This window comes from Verruconis gallopava (genome assembly GCF_000836295.1).
Source record: "Verruconis gallopava strain CBS 43764 unplaced genomic scaffold supercont1.23, whole genome shotgun sequence".
Classification (NCBI taxonomy): Eukaryota; Fungi; Ascomycota; class Dothideomycetes; order Venturiales; family Sympoventuriaceae; genus Verruconis; species Verruconis gallopava.
In genome coordinates this window covers 399,433-419,651 of record NW_015622159.1, presented here as the reverse complement: position 1 = coordinate 419,651, position 20,219 = coordinate 399,433, and the positions used below count along the sequence as shown (strand labels likewise).

The 20,219-nt window shown below is 49.8% G+C and overlaps 8 protein-coding genes across 9 annotated transcripts; 4 read left to right on the top strand and 4 right to left on the bottom strand.

The window, feature by feature from the left end:
• Window positions 1-1,022: 1,022 nt before the first annotated feature.
• PV09_06637 (uncharacterized protein) lies at window positions 1,023-5,914 on the top strand. Its single transcript, XM_016360309.1, has 3 exons — window positions 1,023-5,195; window positions 5,244-5,324; window positions 5,381-5,914. Exons 1-3 carry the CDS (start codon window positions 1,366-1,368, stop codon window positions 5,568-5,570), a joined length of 4,101 nt encoding a protein of 1,366 aa, XP_016212021.1. The 5' UTR covers window positions 1,023-1,365; the 3' UTR covers window positions 5,571-5,914.
• A 308-nt stretch (window positions 5,915-6,222) lies between these two features.
• PV09_06636 (uncharacterized protein) lies at window positions 6,223-7,873 on the top strand. The gene is made up of 5 exons (XM_016360308.1): window positions 6,223-6,321; window positions 6,387-6,421; window positions 6,480-6,841; window positions 6,896-7,659; window positions 7,721-7,873. The coding sequence occupies exons 1-5, from the start codon at window positions 6,318-6,320 to the stop codon at window positions 7,753-7,755; spliced, it is 1,200 nt and encodes a 399-aa protein (XP_016212020.1). The 5' UTR covers window positions 6,223-6,317; the 3' UTR covers window positions 7,756-7,873.
• A 186-nt stretch (window positions 7,874-8,059) lies between these two features.
• Window positions 8,060-10,380, bottom strand: PV09_06635 (uncharacterized protein). The gene has a single exon (XM_016360307.1). It carries the CDS (start codon window positions 10,334-10,336, stop codon window positions 8,285-8,287), a length of 2,052 nt encoding a protein of 683 aa, XP_016212019.1. The 5' UTR covers window positions 10,337-10,380; the 3' UTR covers window positions 8,060-8,284.
• Window positions 10,381-10,433: 53 nt separating this feature from the next.
• Window positions 10,434-12,297, bottom strand: PV09_06634 (uncharacterized protein). The gene is made up of 3 exons (XM_016360306.1): window positions 11,979-12,297; window positions 11,914-11,924; window positions 10,434-11,856 (listed from the first exon to the last, which is right to left on the bottom strand). Exons 1-3 carry the CDS (start codon window positions 12,195-12,197, stop codon window positions 10,800-10,802), a joined length of 1,287 nt encoding a protein of 428 aa, XP_016212018.1. The 5' UTR covers window positions 12,198-12,297; the 3' UTR covers window positions 10,434-10,799.
• A 145-nt stretch (window positions 12,298-12,442) lies between these two features.
• Window positions 12,443-13,934, bottom strand: PV09_06633 (beta-ketoacyl-acyl-carrier-protein synthase II). The gene is made up of 3 exons (XM_016360305.1): window positions 13,858-13,934; window positions 13,102-13,802; window positions 12,443-13,049 (listed from the first exon to the last, which is right to left on the bottom strand). The coding sequence occupies exons 1-3, from the start codon at window positions 13,907-13,909 to the stop codon at window positions 12,507-12,509; spliced, it is 1,296 nt and encodes a 431-aa protein (XP_016212017.1). The 5' UTR covers window positions 13,910-13,934; the 3' UTR covers window positions 12,443-12,506.
• Window positions 13,935-14,167: 233 nt separating this feature from the next.
• Window positions 14,168-15,137, bottom strand: PV09_06632 (40S ribosomal protein S24-B). The gene is made up of 6 exons (XM_016360304.1): window positions 14,998-15,137; window positions 14,932-14,939; window positions 14,835-14,875; window positions 14,666-14,772; window positions 14,507-14,606; window positions 14,168-14,444 (listed from the first exon to the last, which is right to left on the bottom strand). Exons 1-6 carry the CDS (start codon window positions 15,064-15,066, stop codon window positions 14,365-14,367), a joined length of 405 nt encoding a protein of 134 aa, XP_016212016.1. The 5' UTR covers window positions 15,067-15,137; the 3' UTR covers window positions 14,168-14,364.
• PV09_06631 (uncharacterized protein) lies at window positions 15,129-17,307 on the top strand. The gene is made up of 4 exons (XM_016360303.1): window positions 15,129-15,528; window positions 15,676-16,179; window positions 16,275-16,410; window positions 16,475-17,307. Exons 1-4 carry the CDS (start codon window positions 15,250-15,252, stop codon window positions 16,606-16,608), a joined length of 1,053 nt encoding a protein of 350 aa, XP_016212015.1. The 5' UTR covers window positions 15,129-15,249; the 3' UTR covers window positions 16,609-17,307.
• A 628-nt stretch (window positions 17,308-17,935) lies between these two features.
• On the top strand, window positions 17,936-20,062 carry PV09_06630. 2 transcript variants are annotated; one of them, XM_016360301.1, is made up of 3 exons: window positions 17,936-18,364; window positions 18,523-19,062; window positions 19,115-20,062. In XM_016360301.1, the coding sequence occupies exons 2-3, from the start codon at window positions 18,830-18,832 to the stop codon at window positions 19,848-19,850; spliced, it is 969 nt and encodes a 322-aa protein (XP_016212013.1). In that variant the 5' UTR covers window positions 17,936-18,364; window positions 18,523-18,829; the 3' UTR covers window positions 19,851-20,062. The 2 variants fall into 2 exon arrangements, with proteins under 2 accessions (XP_016212013.1, XP_016212014.1); XM_016360302.1 differs by lacking the exon at window positions 17,936-18,364 and having other exon boundaries at window positions 18,490-19,062.
• Window positions 20,063-20,219: the final 157 nt, after the last annotated feature.

The following is a 20,219-nucleotide window of genomic DNA, read 5'->3' as shown; positions in this document are numbered from 1 at the left end:
AAATCTCTGTAGCTATTTACTCTCAACATATCACGTCCTTGGCTCATACTCAGAAGGTTTCCAGTGTATTGTAATCCACCGCAGGGATTTGGGGCGTTTATTTCATGCATCCGAAGGGCCGGATTTTCTAATTTTCGAGCGGAGGTTGCTGCTGCGTTTCTCACAACGTTAGTGAAGAACGAATAGCTGAGCATGACGATCAACACATGATTTATTAGTATTTATGCGTTATATCTGATCTGCTAGCCTTCAACTGAGATATTCAATGCTAGCGAGATTAGCATCTTCACCACGCCTTGCCTCCCGTGATTGTCTGCGGTCAGCGACTGCGTTTACCCGTCATCCAAGTACACTTTGCTAGCCCTAATGCAAAGTAGTCTATGCAAATCTCGAATTCAGATTTACTTCTCCATGACAGCGGCAGTTATCATGCGAAGTGTCGTGCAGAATATGAGACGTTGTTATGATCTAGGTTTGCCAATGTGCCCTCAACCGTTGATGAGACGGCTACCGGCTGAAGAACTGGCAGCACATTTACAAGGTGTTCATGTTTCCAAAGCCCGCTCTGGATCATAGCAACGTTTCGTCCAATCGTTGATTCGAAAAAAGAACACCCGGCCGTTTGCAATAGATATGCTTTGTCATATGCAGATGCGCCGCTGTTCTATGCCAATGACGGAGTAGTACGTCTAGGTAAAGTTGAGTTAGAAACTAGTCTACAAGTATATATCTTCACCCGCACTAATCTCTGGTAATGGCTGACGGGCCAGCCCGCGCCGTTTTCTTGAGAAAGAGGCGCTCCCTGCACATGGTTTACAAGTCCAAGCACAATGAAGCAAATCAATGGCTGGCGCGAAGTGTTTGATTGGCGTTTGGTGCGGTTCGATGTGGCAACATGGACTCGTTTACCGTTGACGTTCACAATCGTCAGGTTGCTGCACAGCCGCTCTCGTGCGCATGAGCAGACCCTGGCTTGCTTGCTTGTGCAGTAAGAAGGGAGTCTCGTTTTCTTGGCGGCAACCTCATCACGCAGTTGCATGCTAACCGTCTCAATCGCACTCGAAGACCGTCACTTACCCCGATCGTTACTCACGCTCTTTGCTTCCATCGTCGGATCTAGTTGTGCTTTCCCCTAAGCTGCCTGTTCTTCGCACTGAGCAGTTGTGTTGGCGGATAATCTGTCCGACGTTCTGAAACCTTGCCGTCGCCCCGGCCTGCTCAGCCACCAAGATTGTACAACGCCAGCGAACACGAAGGCGGAATCGACGGACGTAGAGGGGCGCCAAATACAACAATATGGGGATGCGAGACCTCCGCTTGCAAGTACACAGATAACCGCAGCCCAAAGAGCACACCTTCACGCACATGTCGAGGCGTAACCCTCCCTTCGGGGGATCGTCTCAGACCCCCGGCCATGACAACCTTCTCCTTGATCTCGATGATTCGCAACCTTACTACTCCTCCGGCTCACGACCTACCGCAACGGATGAAGAATTGGCTCGCAGCGGGAGATATTTTATGAACGACTCGGCTACAGCGGAGCCGTTGCAATCACGTCCGTCTGTTTCCTACGATGATTTTGTCGGCAGTAGCTCGCATGAATCGCAGGCTAGACCTGGCATAGTTCCAAATATGCCATCATTTGGTGACAGCAGCAACGATCCATACGCATCGTCTGGAAGCGGCAGACAGTATTCACAGACTTCGGATTTGCATAATTGGCAGAGATATGCCGACAATGACGATTACGACGATGACCGATCAGCGGCAGGCGGAGGATACTATGCTACTGGCGGTATAGATGAACATGTTCATTCAGACTCCAAAATACGAAGTGCGCAGAGTAGAAATAGCATCCTGAGCCTGGGGGGCGGCTTGATGGGCAGAGCAAAACATATGCTGGGCATGGGTCCGGAATATTCAGAGATGGATTTGCCTTTAACAGAAGCTGGAGCTGGCGCTTCTCGTGCAGCTACTGTAGAAGAGCCTCCAAAGTCTAAAAAGGATAGACTTGGCGACTTCAGGTTTGGTTTCGGTAAAAAGGTCGATCCATCGACTCTAGGACCGCGCATTATCCACCTCAACAACCCTCCAGCGAATGCTGCGAACAAGTACGTGGATAACCATATTTCGACAACCAAGTACAACATTATCACGTTCTTGCCGAAGTTCCTTTACCAGGAGTTCTCCAAGTACGCAAACATATTCTTCCTATTCACCGCCATACTACAACAAATTCCAAACATATCGCCCACCAACCGTTTCACGACAATCATTCCTCTCGGGATCGTTTTATTGGTCTCTGCAATAAAAGAGTTAGTCGAGGATTCTCGGCGACGATCGTCCGATAGCCAACTGAACAACTCACGAGCACGGGTTCTGCGAGGCTCAACATTCCAGGAATCTTCATGGATCAGGGTAGCGGTCGGCGACATTGTGCGTGTGGAATCAGAAGAACCCATTCCAGCAGATTTGATACTCTTGGCAAGCTCCGAGCCGGAAGGTTTGTGTTATATCGAGACAGCTAATTTGGACGGCGAAACAAATCTCAAAATCAAGCAAGCCATTCCTGAGACTGCCCATCTCGTTAGTCATAGTGAGCTAAGCAGATTGGGGGGTAGAATACGTTCCGAGCAACCAAATAGCAGCCTTTACACATATGAAGGAACACTGACCATGCAAGCTGGAGGTGGCGAGAAAGAGCTTCCACTGAACCCTGACCAGCTACTTCTTCGTGGCGCTACGTTACGAAACACACCCTGGATTCACGGTGTGGTGGTGTTCACTGGTCATGAGACTAAACTTATGCGGAACGCAACTGCCACGCCCATCAAAAAGACCGCCGTTGAGCGCATGCTTAATCGTCAAATCCTTATGCTTGGTGCAATTCTCATCAGCTTGAGTATCATAAGCTCTATTGGTGATGTTGTTGTCAGAACAACCTCGTCAAAGAATCTTTGGTACTTGTATTACGGTGGCTTTAACGGAGCTCAACAGTTTTTCTCCGACCTTTTGACTTACTGGGTTCTATACTCCAACTTAGTCCCCATCTCCCTCTTCGTCACTGTAGAATTGGTCAAGTATTCCCAGGCATTCTTGATCAACAGTGACCTGGATATCTACTACGATAAAACGGATACTCCTGCCAATTGCAGGACATCATCGCTTGTAGAGGAGCTGGGTCAGGTAGAATACATATTCTCGGATAAGACTGGCACGTTGACCTGCAACATGATGGAATTCAAGCAGTGTTCCATTGCTGGTATACAGTACGCCGATGAAGTGCCGGAAGATCGACGAGCGACTTCTCAAGATGGAATGGAAATTGGTATCCACGATTTTAATCAGCTGAGAGAGAACCGTAAGACACACCGTACGCGAAACGAGATATCCGAATTCTTGACGCTTCTTGCGATCTGCCACACTGTCATTCCGGAACGTAATCCAGACAAACCCGACCTCATTAAGTATCAAGCAGCATCTCCGGACGAAGGTGCTTTGGTAGAGGGTGCAGTGATGCTAGGGTATCAATTCGTTGCCCGCAAACCGAAGCTTGTCAGCATTGAGGTCGAGGGTCGAGAGTTGAACTTTGATCTCCTGGCTGTTTGTGAGTTCAACTCGACTAGAAAGCGCATGTCTACAATCTTCCGCTGTCCCGATGGTAAGATTAGGATTTACTGCAAGGGTGCTGATACCGTCATATTGGAACGATTGCATCAGAATAATACGGCTGTTGTCGACGCGACGCTGCGCCATCTTGAAGAGTACGCTGCCGACGGACTCCGAACCCTCTGCCTCGCCTACCGTGAGATCAGTGAACAGGAGTTCCAGGAATGGTACGATGTCTTCAATACGGCCGCAACAACTGTGAGTGGTAATCGCGCGGAAGAGCTAGACAAGGCGGCAGAAATCATCGAACACGACTTCACACTGCTTGGTGCCACCGCTATTGAAGACAAGTTACAAGACGGGGTACCAGATACGATCCATACTTTGCAACAGGCAGGGATCAAGGTCTGGGTCTTGACCGGTGACCGGCAAGAGACTGCCATTAACATTGGCATGTCCTGCAAGCTCATCAGCGAAGATATGACCCTCCTTATTGTAAATGAAGAGTCCCGAGAAGCGACTCGTAATAATCTGCAGAAGAAGCTTGACGCTATAGCTGGTCAGCGTGTTGATCGTTTGGAAACGGACCAATTGGCATTGATTATCGACGGCAAGTCTCTAACATTTGCACTCGAGAAAGACATGGAGACGATGTTTCTTGACCTTGCAGTCATGTGCAAGGCCGTGATTTGCTGTCGTGTATCACCTCTACAAAAGGCGCTTGTTGTCAAGCTAGTGAAGCGACACAAAAAGGCGATCCTGCTGGCTATCGGTGATGGTGCAAACGACGTATCTATGATTCAAGCTGCTCATGTGGGAATTGGCATCTCCGGAGTTGAAGGATTGCAAGCTGCACGCTCAGCTGATGTTGCTATCGCCCAGTTCAAATATCTACGCAAACTTCTGCTTGTGCACGGATCCTGGAGCTACCAACGAATCAGCAAAGTCATCTTGTACAGCTTCTACAAGAACGTCGCCTTGTTCATGACACAGTTTTGGTACTCATTCCAGAATGAGTTTTCAGGACAAGTCATATACGAATCATGGACGCTCTCCTTTTACAACGTCCTTTTCACGGTTCTACCCCCATTTGCGATCGGCATATTTGATCAATTCGTATCTGCACGATTGCTCGACCGGTACCCGCAGTTGTATCAACTGAGCCAGAAAGGAGTATTTTTCCGTATGCATTCGTTTTGGTCATGGGTGATCAATGGCTTTTATCACTCGCTCATACTATACATTGCATCCATCTTGTTCTTCGCGTGGGATCTTCCGCAAGGCGACGGCAAAGTAGCAGGCCACTGGGTGTGGGCTGCTGCGCTGTACACGGCAGGCCTGCTCACTGTTCTAGGTAAAGCTGCCCTTTGTGTCAACATATGGACGAAGTGGACTGTGTTGGCTATTCCCGGCTCGTTCGTCATTTGGATGATCTTCATGCCTGCATACGCAGAGATCGCACCAATGTTACACTTCAGTACGGAGTGGGAGGGTGTCAATACAAGATTATGGAACAGTCCTGTATTCTGGGCGATGATTGTAATCTTGCCACCATTGTGTCTACTGAGAGACTTTGCATGGAAATAGTAAGCAAGCACTGTCTGTGGTTTGTGATTGGTTCTAATAGTTTGCAGTGCCAAACGTATGTACTACCCGCAACCGTACCACCACGTCCAAGAGATTCAAAAGTACAACATCCAAGACTACAGACCAAGGTAAGTGACTCACATGATCGCATAATTTATTCCTCAAAAACTAACTGAGCACGCAGAATGGAGCAGTTTCAAAAGGCAATTAGGAAAGTACGTCAGGTGCAGCGTATGCGCAAGCAACGTGGTTATGCGTTCTCGCAAACAGACGAGTCACAACGAAGAGTTCTGGAGGCATATGACACGACCAAGGAGCGTGGTCGTTATGGTGAATTGCGCGAAGCGAATTCGAACCAGATTGGTTCGAGATGATCTGTTTGTACTGTGTATGAAATGTTTAAGCGGGTGAAAGGACAACTTCTGGATCATCTTTAGGCGTGTAGGAATCGCTTGGGACAAAATTATGGGCGTTGAGGCACGCTTTTTACGCAGCATTTATAACCTTTTTCTGGCAATGTTCTAATATGCCTGCACAATGTGGCACATGAATTTATGCCAATGCTGGAAGTGAACGGGATCTCTGTGGACTCGTGGCATTGGCTTGCCTGCTTCCGACCGCAATCAGAAAATGGAGGGAGTCAAAGCCGATGCGGCCGAAACCTGATAATCTATACTCAGCCTGGTTTTGACGTGGTTGCTGTTGCTACTCCCATGGCAGAAAATCTCAACTGTTCCGACTCGGAATGAGGGTCCAATCCGAGAGTGAGTCTCAAGCATCATAGCAAACAGGCTTGGGCATATGAAAGATCGTGATTAGTATTCGTATATTGCGCCTGAAAATGTGGAGATTCTCGATTTCTGGTTACATGTGACCTGCCTTGCAGTCTTTCACATGCGCGTGCTCAAGCTTGTGAACGTGCGTTAATCCTCAAATGGCTAGCGGCTCTCTACATCTGGTGCCTCGGTCGGCTGTACGCTTGACCTCATGGCCACTGCTCCGTCATTTATGTTTAAACGCCAACATCCGACACAACATGTCTTTCACACACAGTTTCTTCGCACACGCCGCGTTCTCTACCCTCGAAAATCCACCCTAGATTTCACCTTTAAACTCTCATAATGGGTTAGTCTCCTTGCGTGAAGCGAATTCAACACAATCCCATTACTAACTGTTCTTCTTGGGTGTAGGCAAAGCAGACATCACAAGCAAGAATCCAGACGACGTGAGCTTCAGGCGTTTAATTGCGCTTTATGTGCATATTTCTGATTGACAAATCGCAGATTGTCGTGACATGCGCCCTACGCACCGCCATTACAAAGGGCGGCAAGGGAGGCTTTAAAGATACCGACGCCGCGGACATGCTAGTCGGAGCGTTCAAGGCTCTGATCGAACGTTCGAAGATTGACCCTTCGAAGGTTGATGACATTGCCGTCGGCTCTGTCTTGGCACCCGGAGGAGGAGCCACAGAGTTCAGAGCAGCTGCGCTTGCAGCAGGCTTTCCATCGTCCACCGCGGTCAAGAGTCTGAACCGTCAATGTTCGTCTGGTTTAATGGCATGTGTGGACATCGCGAATGCAATCAGGGCTGGCATGATTGAGGTTGGTGTGGGCGCTGGTGTTGAGAGCATGAGCAAACAGTATGGGTGAGTAAAGAAAACACTCCGCATCTTGGGCAGGACCTAACCTTTCGATTGCAGCCCTGCAGCCGTTACGGAAATGTCGGACGAGCTTTTGTCACACCAAGCGGCAGCAGAATGCCGGGTACCTATGGGTCAACTTTCGGAACAAATGGCTCAAGACAAGAAGATTTCCCGCGCATCGCAAGATGAATTCGCCGCTAGATCATATCAAAAGGCCGTCGAGGCGCAGAAGAAAGGCTTATTTGACCAGGAGATTGCTCCTTTGACAGTTAAATGGATAGACCCAAAAACAGAGGAGGAAAAGATCATCACCGTGGCTAAGGACGATGGCGTGAGAGAAAATATCACTGCTGAATCTCTTAGCAAGATCCGCCCGGCGTTCGCGAAGAATGGTTCCATCCATGCGGGCAATGCATCCCAGGTGTCTGATGGTGCTGCTGCAGTACTTCTTATGAAACGATCGACCGCGCAGAAACTAGGACAAAACATCCTCGGCAAGTTTGTTGCCTCATCCGTCGTCGGCGTTCCACCTCTCCTTATGGGCATTGGTCCGTGGAAAGCGATCCCCGTTGCGCTCCAAAAAGCTGGTATAAATAAAGAAGACGTTGACATCTGGGAGATAAATGAAGCTTTTGCATCTCAATGCCTGTGGTGCGCGAATGAGCTTGGCTTGGACATGAACAAGGTCAATCCAAAGGGTGGAGCTATCGCCTTCGGTCATCCGCTAGGGATGACTGGTGCGAGACAGATTTCGACGCTGCTATACGAATTAAAGAGAACAAACAAGAAAATTGGCGTCACAAGCATGTGTGTGGGTACCGGTAAGTTTACTAGCTACTTTTCATGTATTGCTTCATATTCGTACTAATTACATACACACAGGAATGGGCATGGCTGCTGTATGGGTGGCGGAATAATATACTTGTAAAATAACGTGTAACACTCAAAACATATGGTGGATGGTGTAGTTTGTGTATCTTATGCTATATCTAACTTGATTACATAACCCCGAATCGAGCATCACAATTCTACGGATTCTCTCGGACTTGTTCAAATCGAACAGAACATTCTGTTCAAAGTAGAAATGTCAGATCTGCAGTCGATGTCGACCTCAACATGTGAAGATTCACTGAAAGTCTACTCTAAACGGTGACTTCCTCGTGACTTGATCCATCGAAATAGAAATAAGAACCTCGAAAGCAAAGGCTTTGCGTCACGTGGTTGGCCACACATTGAGAGACTTCGCCGAAGTCAACCGTTTTTGACACGAACTTCAGCACTTTTTATCAGCTTTCCGTACAAGTTTGATTTGACGTGTCTTTGATGTGTAAATTTCTTAAAAGTGGAGAAACCTTGAAATTCTTGTTTTGATCATACAGTCCTACAGTTCATCCTTGCATCCACCAAGGACAAGATAAGCGTTTTCACATTATTTGTAAGTCGAGGTTAGATCAAAGCAGCGCCACGGAACATGGACTCCCTAATCTCTCGAACAACGTCCCTTCGATCATCTTTCCCTACAAGAACCACCCCTCTTCCTCTACGACCCATTCTACCTGTCCTGCCTAAACGGTGGATAAAGTCGATGCTTGTGTGCGGAACATCATACAAGACTACATGTCTGACAGCAGTTGTATCAATGCCTCTGGAAGCAATGTCCGTGCAGACGAGCACCTTTGTATTAGGCAATGTTCGAACCATATTTTTCCCTTTCCGTGTTTTGGCCTGTATTGGTCGAGATTCCGTGGGAGAGGCACTAGAGCAGAACTGTGCAAGCAAGTCCGTCTGCGTCCGAGTATCTAGGTCGCGATGAAGTGCAACCGCATCGATGCCCTTGCTAGCCAAATACTCTGCTAACTCGACGCTTTTCTCACGCTCGTTAACAAAGACAATTAGGCGCTTAACGGGTACCTTTTCGGCTCCATTTTCTGCAGTGTACTCGGCGGCTGACGAGCCAATTTTCCAGATTACGTCCGCGCAAGCAAGATCTTTATTGCCTTTATAAGGATCCTTTTCAACATCTACAACACCGAGCTGCACACGTCTAGGGATGGCGTGCAAATTTGGAGTGGTAAGACGTTTGAGATCTGGAAAACGCTCGCGTAGATAGTTGTCCAAGCGCCTTGGAATGGTAGCCGAGCAGAAGATAAGTTGCTGTAAGCTTGGAGATGCCTTGTCAATGATTTTACTTGTCGTCGGTAAGAATGATCGATCGAGGAGTGAGTCTGCCTCGTCAATAATAAGATGTGAGACCTTAGACAGAATCTTTGGCTCCGAATCCGAGATGGACGCAAGGAGATGTGGAGTTGAAACCAATACATCCATGTTGCAAAACATGCGGTTCTTGATCACCGTCTTGCTGTAGTTCGATGAAACGAACGAGGTACGGAATTTCACAATGTGACTTAAGGTCTTTGCCAATATGCCGACTTGTTCGACAAGCTCAGCAGTTGGCACGAGCACGACAACCCTAGGTTTTCCGATGGAGGAGTCGTCAAAATCTTCAGGCGGTGAGATTTCGAATATGCTCGTTTGTGAATCATTGTGATCTTCGGCTTGCTTGCGGACTGCTAGAGCTTCATGAAGACGCTTCTCTTCAGCCTCGGCGCGCTTCAAAGAATCGATCGATGGAAGCAGATAGGCCATGGTTTTGCCTGACCCCGTCTCGGCCGCCAGTAAAAATTGTCGCATCCCTCCTTCCTTTGCTGTCTGCCGTCTCCTCCGGCTCTCATCCACGCCAAGCAGTGCTGGAATAGCTAATCTTTGGATTGGAGTTGGTGAAATAACCTCAAGTCCTTTCAACGCATCTTTGACCACGGCTTCTTGCAGAGAAGGCAGCAAAGGGAAGTCATCAAAAGTCTCAATTTCGCTAATCTTGCTCTTTACCTGGTTCCGTGCGCTATAGCTAACGGTGGCAAGGGCCTGCTGCATCTTCAACGAGTGAAAGGTACTTGAAGGTGCCTTCTCCTTATTCTTTCCTACAGATTTGTTCGCCTTCGCTTCGTTGCTTTTTCTTGATGCCCAGGCTTGAGACCTCGCCGTCGGTAGCCTGGCCGATCGTTGATTCAAGGCCCCGAAAGGACCTGGTTTCGGTCGATCTGCTGGTGAAGTCTTCAAACCTCCATCTCCTGATTTCTTGCGTCTTCCTGCTGAAGACCACGAGGGATGGCTTGTCCCAAGATCCTGTCGCATGCCCCTAGCGGCGTTCGCCACTTGTCCAGATGCGTTCTCTCTTGCTCGAATCACTTCCTTGAAATATTGCGCTCGCCGTTGCTTTCGTGAAGTTGTTGCTTCGTCTCTAGTTGGAGTAGATGACGGATCGTTATCTCGTCGTCTTTGTGCTCGCGCAGTGCCTGATTGAGATACTCTGCTGGAGAGCACCATCCTCGAAGGTCTCCGGCGCTGAGCGTGCGCGTATGTGCGAACCTGATTCCATTGTGGACTGAAAGATGCAGAAGTCCGGCAGAAAAGGCATATAGGGGGCGAAGCTCGTAGCATCGCCTCGCTTGATATGGTTTGCGGTCTCGATGGGAATGCCTGTGAGAGCGCGCGAGAAAGGGACGGCGAAAGTTTTCTAAGATGAGTCTAGCGTGGACAAGGCTGAACTTCTGAAGCATCCCGATGCTCATCATAAGATTTTCTGGCCTGTCATCCCGGCTTAGAATGAAGTAATCATTCACAAACCGAGAAGATATATTGGCACTACGCAATACTCAGGATCTAGCAGGAGTGGGTGGATTTTCTCTTCTTCCAAGCCCCGCAAAGTCAGTCCTATCTCTCCGTATACGTTCCTCCACAATGCGAGCACTATCACCACCATAATCTATATAGTCGTTGGGCATCACCAATGCTGTCCTGAGTACCGGACTCTTTATCTTCAGCCCTTAAGTTCTAACCTGATTTGTTTTATACCCTCGCTGTCGCCATAGAACTATTTTCTGCGAGACTTCAACAAGCGCAATCAACGCTTTGGAGATTGCTCTTCCTCCACTTTTGGAGCCGGCGTCGATACACTTCCACCTATAAGATCGATCTCACTGTATAACACTGCATCTTCCTCTTCAGGTTGTTCCATTGGAACAAGCATTGTTCTCTTGCGTTCCACTACTCTTCTCCAGGGTTTGTAGACGAGGAAGCTTACAACGCCAGCCATAATGAATGTCCCACAGATGCAGCCTCCTATAATATCATAGCGATCTCCAAGCGCATTCACGCCTTTCCAAAAAGGCTTTTCTGCTTCCTCGTCGCTAATTACCGATGCTCCTAGGATCAAGAACTGCACAGTTCCAATAAATACGGCGACAACAACTGTAACACCCGTCAACGCTAACGAGTAGTAGCATATGGCGATTTGATCCCTAGCCAACGACGCACTGGAGTACAGACTCATCATCAAGGCACCGTCGGCAGTATCAATCATGCACATGCCTGCTGTGAAAAGCAATGGAAACAATAAGATCAGCCAGAGTGATGTTCCGCGTGCCGATTGAATACTCGATATACCGAGAAGCGCTATTTCAGACGATGTATCGAAGCCTAGACCAAAAAGAACGCCAAGAGGGTACATCTTCCACGGTCGATCGATGAGCCGAAACATTCGCTTAAGAACATTGAACAACGGTCCACCACCAGCCAAAATCTCAACATCTGTCAGTTCCTCGCCTGGCGGTGTACGAAGAAGTCGCTTCATACGCATGAATAATCTGTAACCAATATACAGATTCATAACGCCGAGGAGTAACAGAAATGTTGCCGAGACTGATGAGCCGATGATACCACCAACTCGAGAAAAGCTGTCGAATTCCTTGGATACAGCAGATGCCGTTGCTGCGACCACGATGGAGGTGACAATAACTATGGTGGAATGACCGAGAGAGAAGAAAGTACCTACTGTGACAGGCTTTTGGCCTGTCGCAATGAGTCTACGAGTCATCAAGTCGATAGCAGAGATATGATCGGCATCAAAAGCGTGCCTTAAGCCCAGGACCCATGACAGTAGTGCAGTTGAAATGAGTGCTCTTTACGGAACGATCAGTAAAACATTCCGATTAACTTATTTTATAGACGTTACATACGGATGATAGTGCTGTCACATGTTAGCGATGGGTTTTTTTTTCGTTTTGGATAATTGTCAGCGCACCAACACTATACCAACACCGACCCATACTGCAATGTTGACAAAAACCAGAAGCGCAATTATTGCAAATGCTGGAAAGGGCAAATTTCTCAATGCTGGGACCTTCGAATGTGTATCGGAAGCTTTTGAAGTCAGGACTTTGAACCATGATGGTGCGCGGTAGTCTGGATCAACAATAGCGTTGTCTGGGGTGGCTGCCACTTCGGCCACGTCCGAAGCCATGCTCTGGAAGTATAACCACTTTCTTTGATACGAACGCTGCGCTGTAGGAATGAGAGAAAAAAGCCTCCTGTCCCAGTGAGTTCAAAATAGTACTGGAAAGGAGATAGGACGAGCTCAAGCTCATCTTGAAGACTTGGGCGCACATAAACAATGAGCTAGCTTTAAGTCTGCAGGTATCATGCCCACTTTTGGATTCGGAATGTGATTGGTCTGAAAAGTTCATGGGTTCGATAACGACAAATTTGAACGACTAAATTTTCTTGACGCTTTTATTTTTGCTAGACACTCTGCGACGAGCAGGTTTTTTTCTTATTCTCTGTATCTGGTGAAGCAGATACTAGCGTTCGTGCCGCCAAATCCAAAACTATTGGAGAGCGCCACATTTACTTCGTGCTCTTGGGCCACGTTCGACACATAATTACAGTCAAATTCCTCGGCAGGCTCTCCTGGATGGTCCAGGTTGAGCGTGGGAGGCAGGATGTTCTGGTGAACGGCCAAGACTGTAAAAATTGACTCCACCGAGCCAGCCGCTCCGAGAAGGTGTCCGATCGCCCCCTTTGAGCTGCTGAAGTTGATATCAAAAGAATTTGTCTTTGCTCCATCGCCAAGGAGGAGCTTTTTTACCGCTCTGTTTTCAGCCGCGTCGCCAAGTACTGTGGATGTTGCGTGCGCGTTGATGTAGTCAACCATGCTTGGCGAAATGCCCGCATGTTTCAAGGCTCTTCTCATAGCCATTCTAGGACCTTCGCCATCTTCCCGTGGTGCAGTCATGTGATGGGCGTCTGACGAGAGACCGTAGCCCTTCAGTTCGGCGTAGATGCGAGCCTTTCGCGCCTTTGCGTGTTCCAATTCCTATTTTCAAGTCAGCTAAGCGTTCACCGCCAAACGTGACCGCAGATATGACCTCGAGTATAACGACGCCTGCACCCTCGCCAATGACGAAGCCTGCTCTGTCCCTATCGAAAGGTCTGGAGGCTTTGGTCGGATTGTCGTTCCACTTCGTTGCTAAACTCCTTGCTTTTGCAAATCCAGCTATGGCCAACGGATGAATGCAACTTTCAGCACCACCCGCAACCATCACGTCAGCATCGCCAAATGCTATCAACCTCGCAGCGTCGCCCAGCGCATGTGCGCCGGTAGTACACGCTGTAGTTGCTGCATGATTTGGTCCTTTCAGTCCATACCTCATCGAAATGTGACCAGCAGCAAGATTGATCAACAATCGTGGCACGAATAGCGGCGACACCTTTTTGTAGCCTCCCTTGTCGAAGTCAATGGTCGTATTTACGACGTCATCAAGACTGCCTATCCCGGAACCTATATACACCCCGGTCGACTCGAGGTCTTCATCCCGCATAGGGTGCCATTCTGCATCTTCGAGAGCTTCTTCAGTGGCTGCCATGGCGTACTGGGCGAACAGTGCCATCTTTCGTTGATCACTCGGCGAAAGCCATTCTGTGGGATCCCATCCGCCTTCAGCCTTTGAGCCTAGTGGAACAGTGCCAGCGATTTGGCTCGGCAGAGTACTGAAAATATCTCCTCTGTCACGCAATGAGCGAATGCCACAATATCCATCAATGAGGCGTTGCCATGATCGCTTCGCCCCTGCGTGCAGGTGTTAGTTGAATACTGCCAGGGCGTCGATTGAAATGTCACAAACCAAGCCCAAGAGGAGTGACAGCGCCTAAGCCGGTCACAACGACTCGTCTCATCTCATTTTTTCTGATGAAGTTAATGTGGAACGCGAGCTGGTTAGTGATCGCGAGAATTCAAGGTTGTAGAACCATGCACGGACCACTTGGACATATGACAGGCTGATATACCAATCAGACTATTCGTACTGCTTCAGCATAGTCTCGTTTGAAAGCGGCCTACAGGGAAATTGATGGAGTGATCAGAAGAGTCGACAGACATCGCTAGATGTGAAGAGATGATCAAGTCAGGAGGACGTTATGTCGAATACGACAAAATACTGTTTGAAATCATGCTCAGTGGCTGTTCATTCTTTTTCTCTACCATGCAAACATCGGACAGCCTAACGCCGTTGCCTTGCCTGATATATGCAGTTCCAACTGCAAAGAAGCGTGCAAGTATGCTACATAACAGCCGTCCATCGCAGTGAATCGTTCGACACCGGGACCTGCACCATGACCGACATGCTCGTCGTTTATTCTCCCTTCTTCTTCTTCGCTCCCTTGACCTTCGCTGTGCCGCGCAGCTCCTTCTGGCGGTTCTTTCGCTGCTTGCCTGTCGCAAAATGTTAGTTAACGGCCGTATTTGAACAAACGGATCGCCGGTAGGATACTTACGCTGCTGCCTGCTGGCCTTCTCGACCTTGGCGGCGAGGCCGTATCGAACCTGCCTGTAGTGTGGCTCAAACTTCTTCAGTGCTTCTGGTGAGTCGTAGATCTACGCGTCACCTGTCAGCCGCCCGCCCGTGGCGCATTCATTCCTGAAGCAGAGCCTACCAGAGCAAAACCTGTGGACTTTCCACCGCCATATTGTGTACGGAAGCCAAAGACAGAAACCGCATCCTTGTTGGCCTTGTAGAGGGAGGCGAGCTTATCACGGAGTTCTGAAATATGATCAGCGTCCTTTGGCCTTAAAAAGATCTTTTTCTAGACCGTCCTGACTGACCGTCCTTGCTGACATTGGGGCGCGATGGGTGAAGAACATCGCTGAGAATTCGCATTAGGATCATTCGAGGATGACGCTAAGTCGTATCACTACTCACACAACCATCTTGAGGTTGCTGTTAGTACTCGACCGTCAATGGTTGCTCAGAGTCAGAGATGCTTACCTGCTTTCGCATCAAAAGGGGGTTGCGAATGAACTTGCGCGTGCGCAAGGTGACCGGAGCGTCCGACATGATGAATGACGAGTTTCTGTTGTCGCGACAGTCGCTCGTGTGGTTGAGGTCAAATCTTCAAAAAGGCGGAGTTGAGATTTCGATTGTGCGTTGCACGTCGGGGCTTGGCATTTTTGGCTCCGATGCCGAAGTTTTGCCGCTACTCGCAACCAAGTGTCTCCCTCCGTCGACACGCACTCAGTTATGAACCCGCAGGACACAACTATTAACACAATGGCCACCGGTAAATTTCATGAAGCACTCGATCGATTCAGAAGGCAATATTTTCAATTGGTAGACACGAAGGAACTCGCTTGGCCACCGCATGATACATTGCGAGATCTCAAGTCGCAGACGTGGCTGTTCAAAAATCTGTTTGACATTGAAAACATTACCTATTTGCCTCCGGAACGCTACAGACTCCGTGTTCTCAAGCAGCTACTGCGCTCGATAGAAGATTCAATCTGCGATCCTGAAGAAGATGTAGGGTTATCTCGCAAGGCTCACGTTGCACCCGTCTACTTTTAGCATAAGATTCTGCAATTGAATTCTTGCTCTGACAGAAGTCACACCACACCTCGCAACTGTATCTTGCTATTTTCCGTAGCCAGGCCCTGACAAGCATGGTAGGAGATTTCAGATGACCTTTCGTCTGCCCTAGCTGTCCTCATGTCCCGAAAGCTGCCTACAGAGGCCACCGCTGCGCAGCAATCGGCATACGTGACATACAGTTTTCCTTCTCTCGGTGGTTTAGATCCAGCAATAACCCTGCTTGAATCGCGTTCCGTCATAGCGTCTTCGGGAACTACTGGGCGTCGTACTTGGGAAGCAGCACTACACTTGTCCAGATATCTTGTCGAAGGGAAGAAAATCGTCAAGGACAAGCACGTACTCGAGCTCGGAGCTGGGACAGGCCTTGTCTCGATTCTCTGTGCCCGGTGGCTGGGCGCGAAGCATGTTACAGCAACAGACGGTGACGACAGCGTCGTCGAAGACATGCAAAAGAACATCTTTCTCAATGGCCTCGAGGGCGACAACAGTATATACGCAAAGTCGTTAAAATGGGGTCACGTGTTCGAAGAAGATGAAGCTGGGCAATCACCATATTTCGACGTGGTCTTGGGAGCCGATATTGTATGTCGAATGAACTATGTGCTGTGGGTTCCATCGACAGCCGCAGAAGTAGCGAATCCGTTCCGGTACACATGATCGCTAACGTTATGCAACAGACATACGACGTTGCAGTGGTTCCAGCACTGGTTGCCACGTTTAGAGAGCTTCTTGTGCTCAACAGTCATGTCGACATCATAATAGCCTCTGCAATTCGTAACGCGGACACGTTCGCTGCGTTTGTGTCCGCCTGCGGTACGTCAAAGCCTGTTGTGGTGTTTAGCAGACGACCCATGGGGCTAATTACGTGGTTCGATAGAGCGGGCCCAGTTTTCAGTCGTTAATATCGATTTCCCCATCCATCCGACGAATGAAGGCGAGGGACCATTTTACGCCACGACATGTCCGATACGGATTGTGAGAATGCAGTCAAAGGACGTCATCCAAGACTAATTCGCGACATGAATGGACTCTCGAAAGCTCCGCTTAGCGAGACGATCTGTTCGATAGTGAACCAGCTTGGACTTCAAAAGGGGCTGGCCTGAGTAGCCCGGCCCACGATCGAGAGATGCATAATCGGCGCTGGGATCAGATTGGCATGTGCCAGTGGGTAAAGACTAGTATATACAAGCAGGACAGCTCTTCAGGAAAGTGCGGTGTTATCATGCATGCTGTTCGTGAAGTCCTCGAATGTTTCGGCTAGCCGCGGTTTGTAGAGGTTCTGAGCCAAAGAGGCACAAGCATGTGGTTATCAGTTCTCCCGGTCGGAAAAACGTCGCCAAAGTGTGCGCAGCAGGACCAATTGGGCAAGTGTATCGATTTCGGAGAATTTTGGGATTGACAGGGTTGACGCTCTGACTTGCTCCGGCGAGCGAGGTACGGCACATGCGTACGTCAATCGAGGCGATGCGGTGGTTCTCTGACCTGTGCTGTATCCATGCTCGAAAGCTGATGGAGCGCATCGTCTGTCCCAATCGCAACCAACATGAGCTTGTTCGATCCAGCCTCAAAGCCGACATCGGGAAGCTCGTGACGGGCGGCGATTCAGTTGCCAGGCTTATCAGTCTCAGCGCTTGCAGCTGCGCACCATTTTGGGATCAAAAATGCGAAGCGCAGGGCGGCAGGTTCGTAAGGGGCCGTCTGAAAGTAAAGGCAAAAATTTTTTTCTTTTCGAACTGTTGAAGGCCCCCCTCCCCTCGTCCTGCCAAAATTTGTGTATACTGCGATGCTACCGCACGGCTCTGCAACGTGCATTGGGATGCGATCCAGAGAAGAATGGAAGCGGACACTACTGCAGACAAGCGCCAAAGGGATAGCTCAGAACCTGGCTCGAGAGCTGAAGAGAGCCCACATTACTTAGAGCGTGCTCCAGTGTCGATCGCGTGCTCCAGCGATTCGTCAGAAGGGTCGCGGCCAAGGAGATACCTGTAGGTCGAGTTTCCGTGAATTTTTTTCCCGGTAAGCGGAGCCTCCGTTCCACTAGGGACAGGCAGATAGGGCCGGAAGCGAGAGAGAAGGCGAAGGGATCGTTCTTCGACTCTCGAACGCGATTCGTCGGCGGGCGGGGATGCAATTACGACAATAGTGTGATTCAGGAAGAACTTGCTCGAGTCTGACTACGTTTTGCACGCATGGCACCATCGAGCCCATGTCTGTCGACGGCTGTGACGCTGTTCGCGCCGCAGAGGCATGCAGCCGCGTGGGTACCTCGATGGACTGGCCGGGCTCAGATATATTTCATCGCGTCGCCAGCCATCAGCGTCACGTCTCTGCCGACCGACTTAGCACATCTTCCTCGCCCGCCAGACGATCCTCGCGGACGTGCGGAGGCAATTCGAGAACCGCTCCGCAAACGCATCCTCTCCGTGGCCTCTCTTCCCGAGCACGACGCGTCTTTCCTTGCCGCCACGAGGGGGTTGACAAGCCGGCTGCCGTGCATTTGCTTGCTCAGGATTTGACATCGCATTTGCTTTTTTTGACGCCTCTCTTTGCGTGATCCTGGACCCCACGGAGACACCAGACGCGGGGGGTTGGCTGGTTGTGCGTGCTGAGTACCTGCGCTCGGCTTTCCTGGCCCGAGTCGTTGACTTAACGTGGCCGCGCGCGGTCAGTGAGTGATCGCCGTGCCTGGCCGGCGCAGAGAGCCACGTCCCCTCCCCCACAGAGGCGGCGTCCCAACACCACCTCGCTGCAAAGATTCCCGGCCCGTGTAAGTCGACTGCATGTCTTGCTTGCTCTCTGTGCACATCCCCATCCTCCTCCTTTCCACGTGTGCTGCTCGCGCCGCTGCAATTGCTGCTCATCTGACTCTGGTTGCGGCCTGCGGATCTTGGTTCCTGAACTAATCGTTTGGCTACCGCAATTTAGTTATCGCCTCTTTGGTCCCCACAAGCACGCAAGATAAGGCCGCTCTCAAACTTTCGGCTAGACAAACGCCCAAGTCATACAAAATCAGATCCGGCGCCTGCATACCTCGGACTGAAAACGTACATGCCCTTTCACCACGCTCCCAACCGTCTTGCGCTTCGAGCAGCGATTCACCCCGTCACCGCTACTTTGCCTGGCCTGCCCCATCATTCGCTACCCGGATCAGCCCCCGACATCGTTATCGCGAGCTATTGCGCCAGGCTTGTCACCCATATCGCTTCCTAGTCACCATTCGTCGTCCTCAAAAATGGCGACCCAGCACCAAAAATTCACCCGGAAACACAATGGCAAGACCCAGAAGCCAGGCCTGCTGAAGCGCCATTCGGCGCATGCCGTGTCTAGGTCGAAGACTGTCCACATTCGAGGTGAAAGCCAGGACGTGGATGAGGATATCATGGCCGCCAGTTTTCTGCAGTATTGTGCCACTTGCGAGAAGCAAATCGTCACACCTAGCAATTCAATACTCTACTGCTCAGAGAGGTCAGTGGCTGTCCAACGCCTTCTGTGTTCCACATTTAACCCTTGATTACAGTTGCCGAAGAAAGGATCATACGCATATACCGTCATATGACACATACGCCGCTCAGTCGCCCCCTATGACTCCTCTCCAGTCTTCCTCGTCATGGGATAAGTTCCCGATGCATGACATCGTCCCTCAGCGCTCGCCGACCGTTAATCAATATGCCTTGAATCGCTACTCGTATTCGTCCTTCTCCGAGGATGAAACTTCCTTCTCTGAGGACGAGAAGCACATGGAGCCTAGACGAGAGTCGGAAGCCGAGCGCCAACTTCGTCTATTCGCAGAGCAAGCCGCCGAATCTCACTCTAGAACACCTCGGCCTCAGTACAAACGGTCTTCGACCAACTACTCCAGTATGAGTAACGCGCCTTCACTTTCTCAGTCGCCGACATCGACAACGGCGGGCATGTCGTTTCCTTATACTCCAGTCTCACGACCGCTGCCACCCCGCACCAACCCTACATACAGCACGTCGTTCAAGTTTTCAAAATCGATCGAGCTTGTCAATCCGTATCCAGCCATGACCCAGATGATGCCAACGACTGCTCCTTCCAGCCTTCATGACAGCAGAAGAGGTCTGAAGTCAGGCGCTGGCGCAGCGACGAGTCAGGGCATCGCCGAGGGCGAGGTCATATACGAGAAAAGCCCTATACCGTTGAGCACATCTGGCCCAGATCAGAGCAGCTTAAAGAAGCTATTTAGATTCAATGAGATGCAAGCCGGCCCACCACATTCCGAGCGCTACTAGTCACGATACCCATATGCATACCACTATAACCTTTCACATGGCCCGCGCCCATGATCAAACCGTTTGCACGGCATTCGACATAGACGGAACCCACAGCGACTTGCAAAAGTTTTATTTTGGCGTTTGGTTCCCACTTGTCTTTTCTTCCCACGTTTTCCTTGAATTTTTTTTTTTTTGGATTCATGTCTCAAGGATAATCCATGACTTGGGGGGGGGGGAGGGAGGGGGGGCGCGGCGCCATAGTCCTTTTTTTTCTATACGCACCTTAGAGCAACCAAGGCAGGGCCGTGGAAATACCGAGCAAGAGATACCAATAACAACAACCATGAAATTGCAGACTGCATAAGCATTTTGAAGGCGAAAGCTACG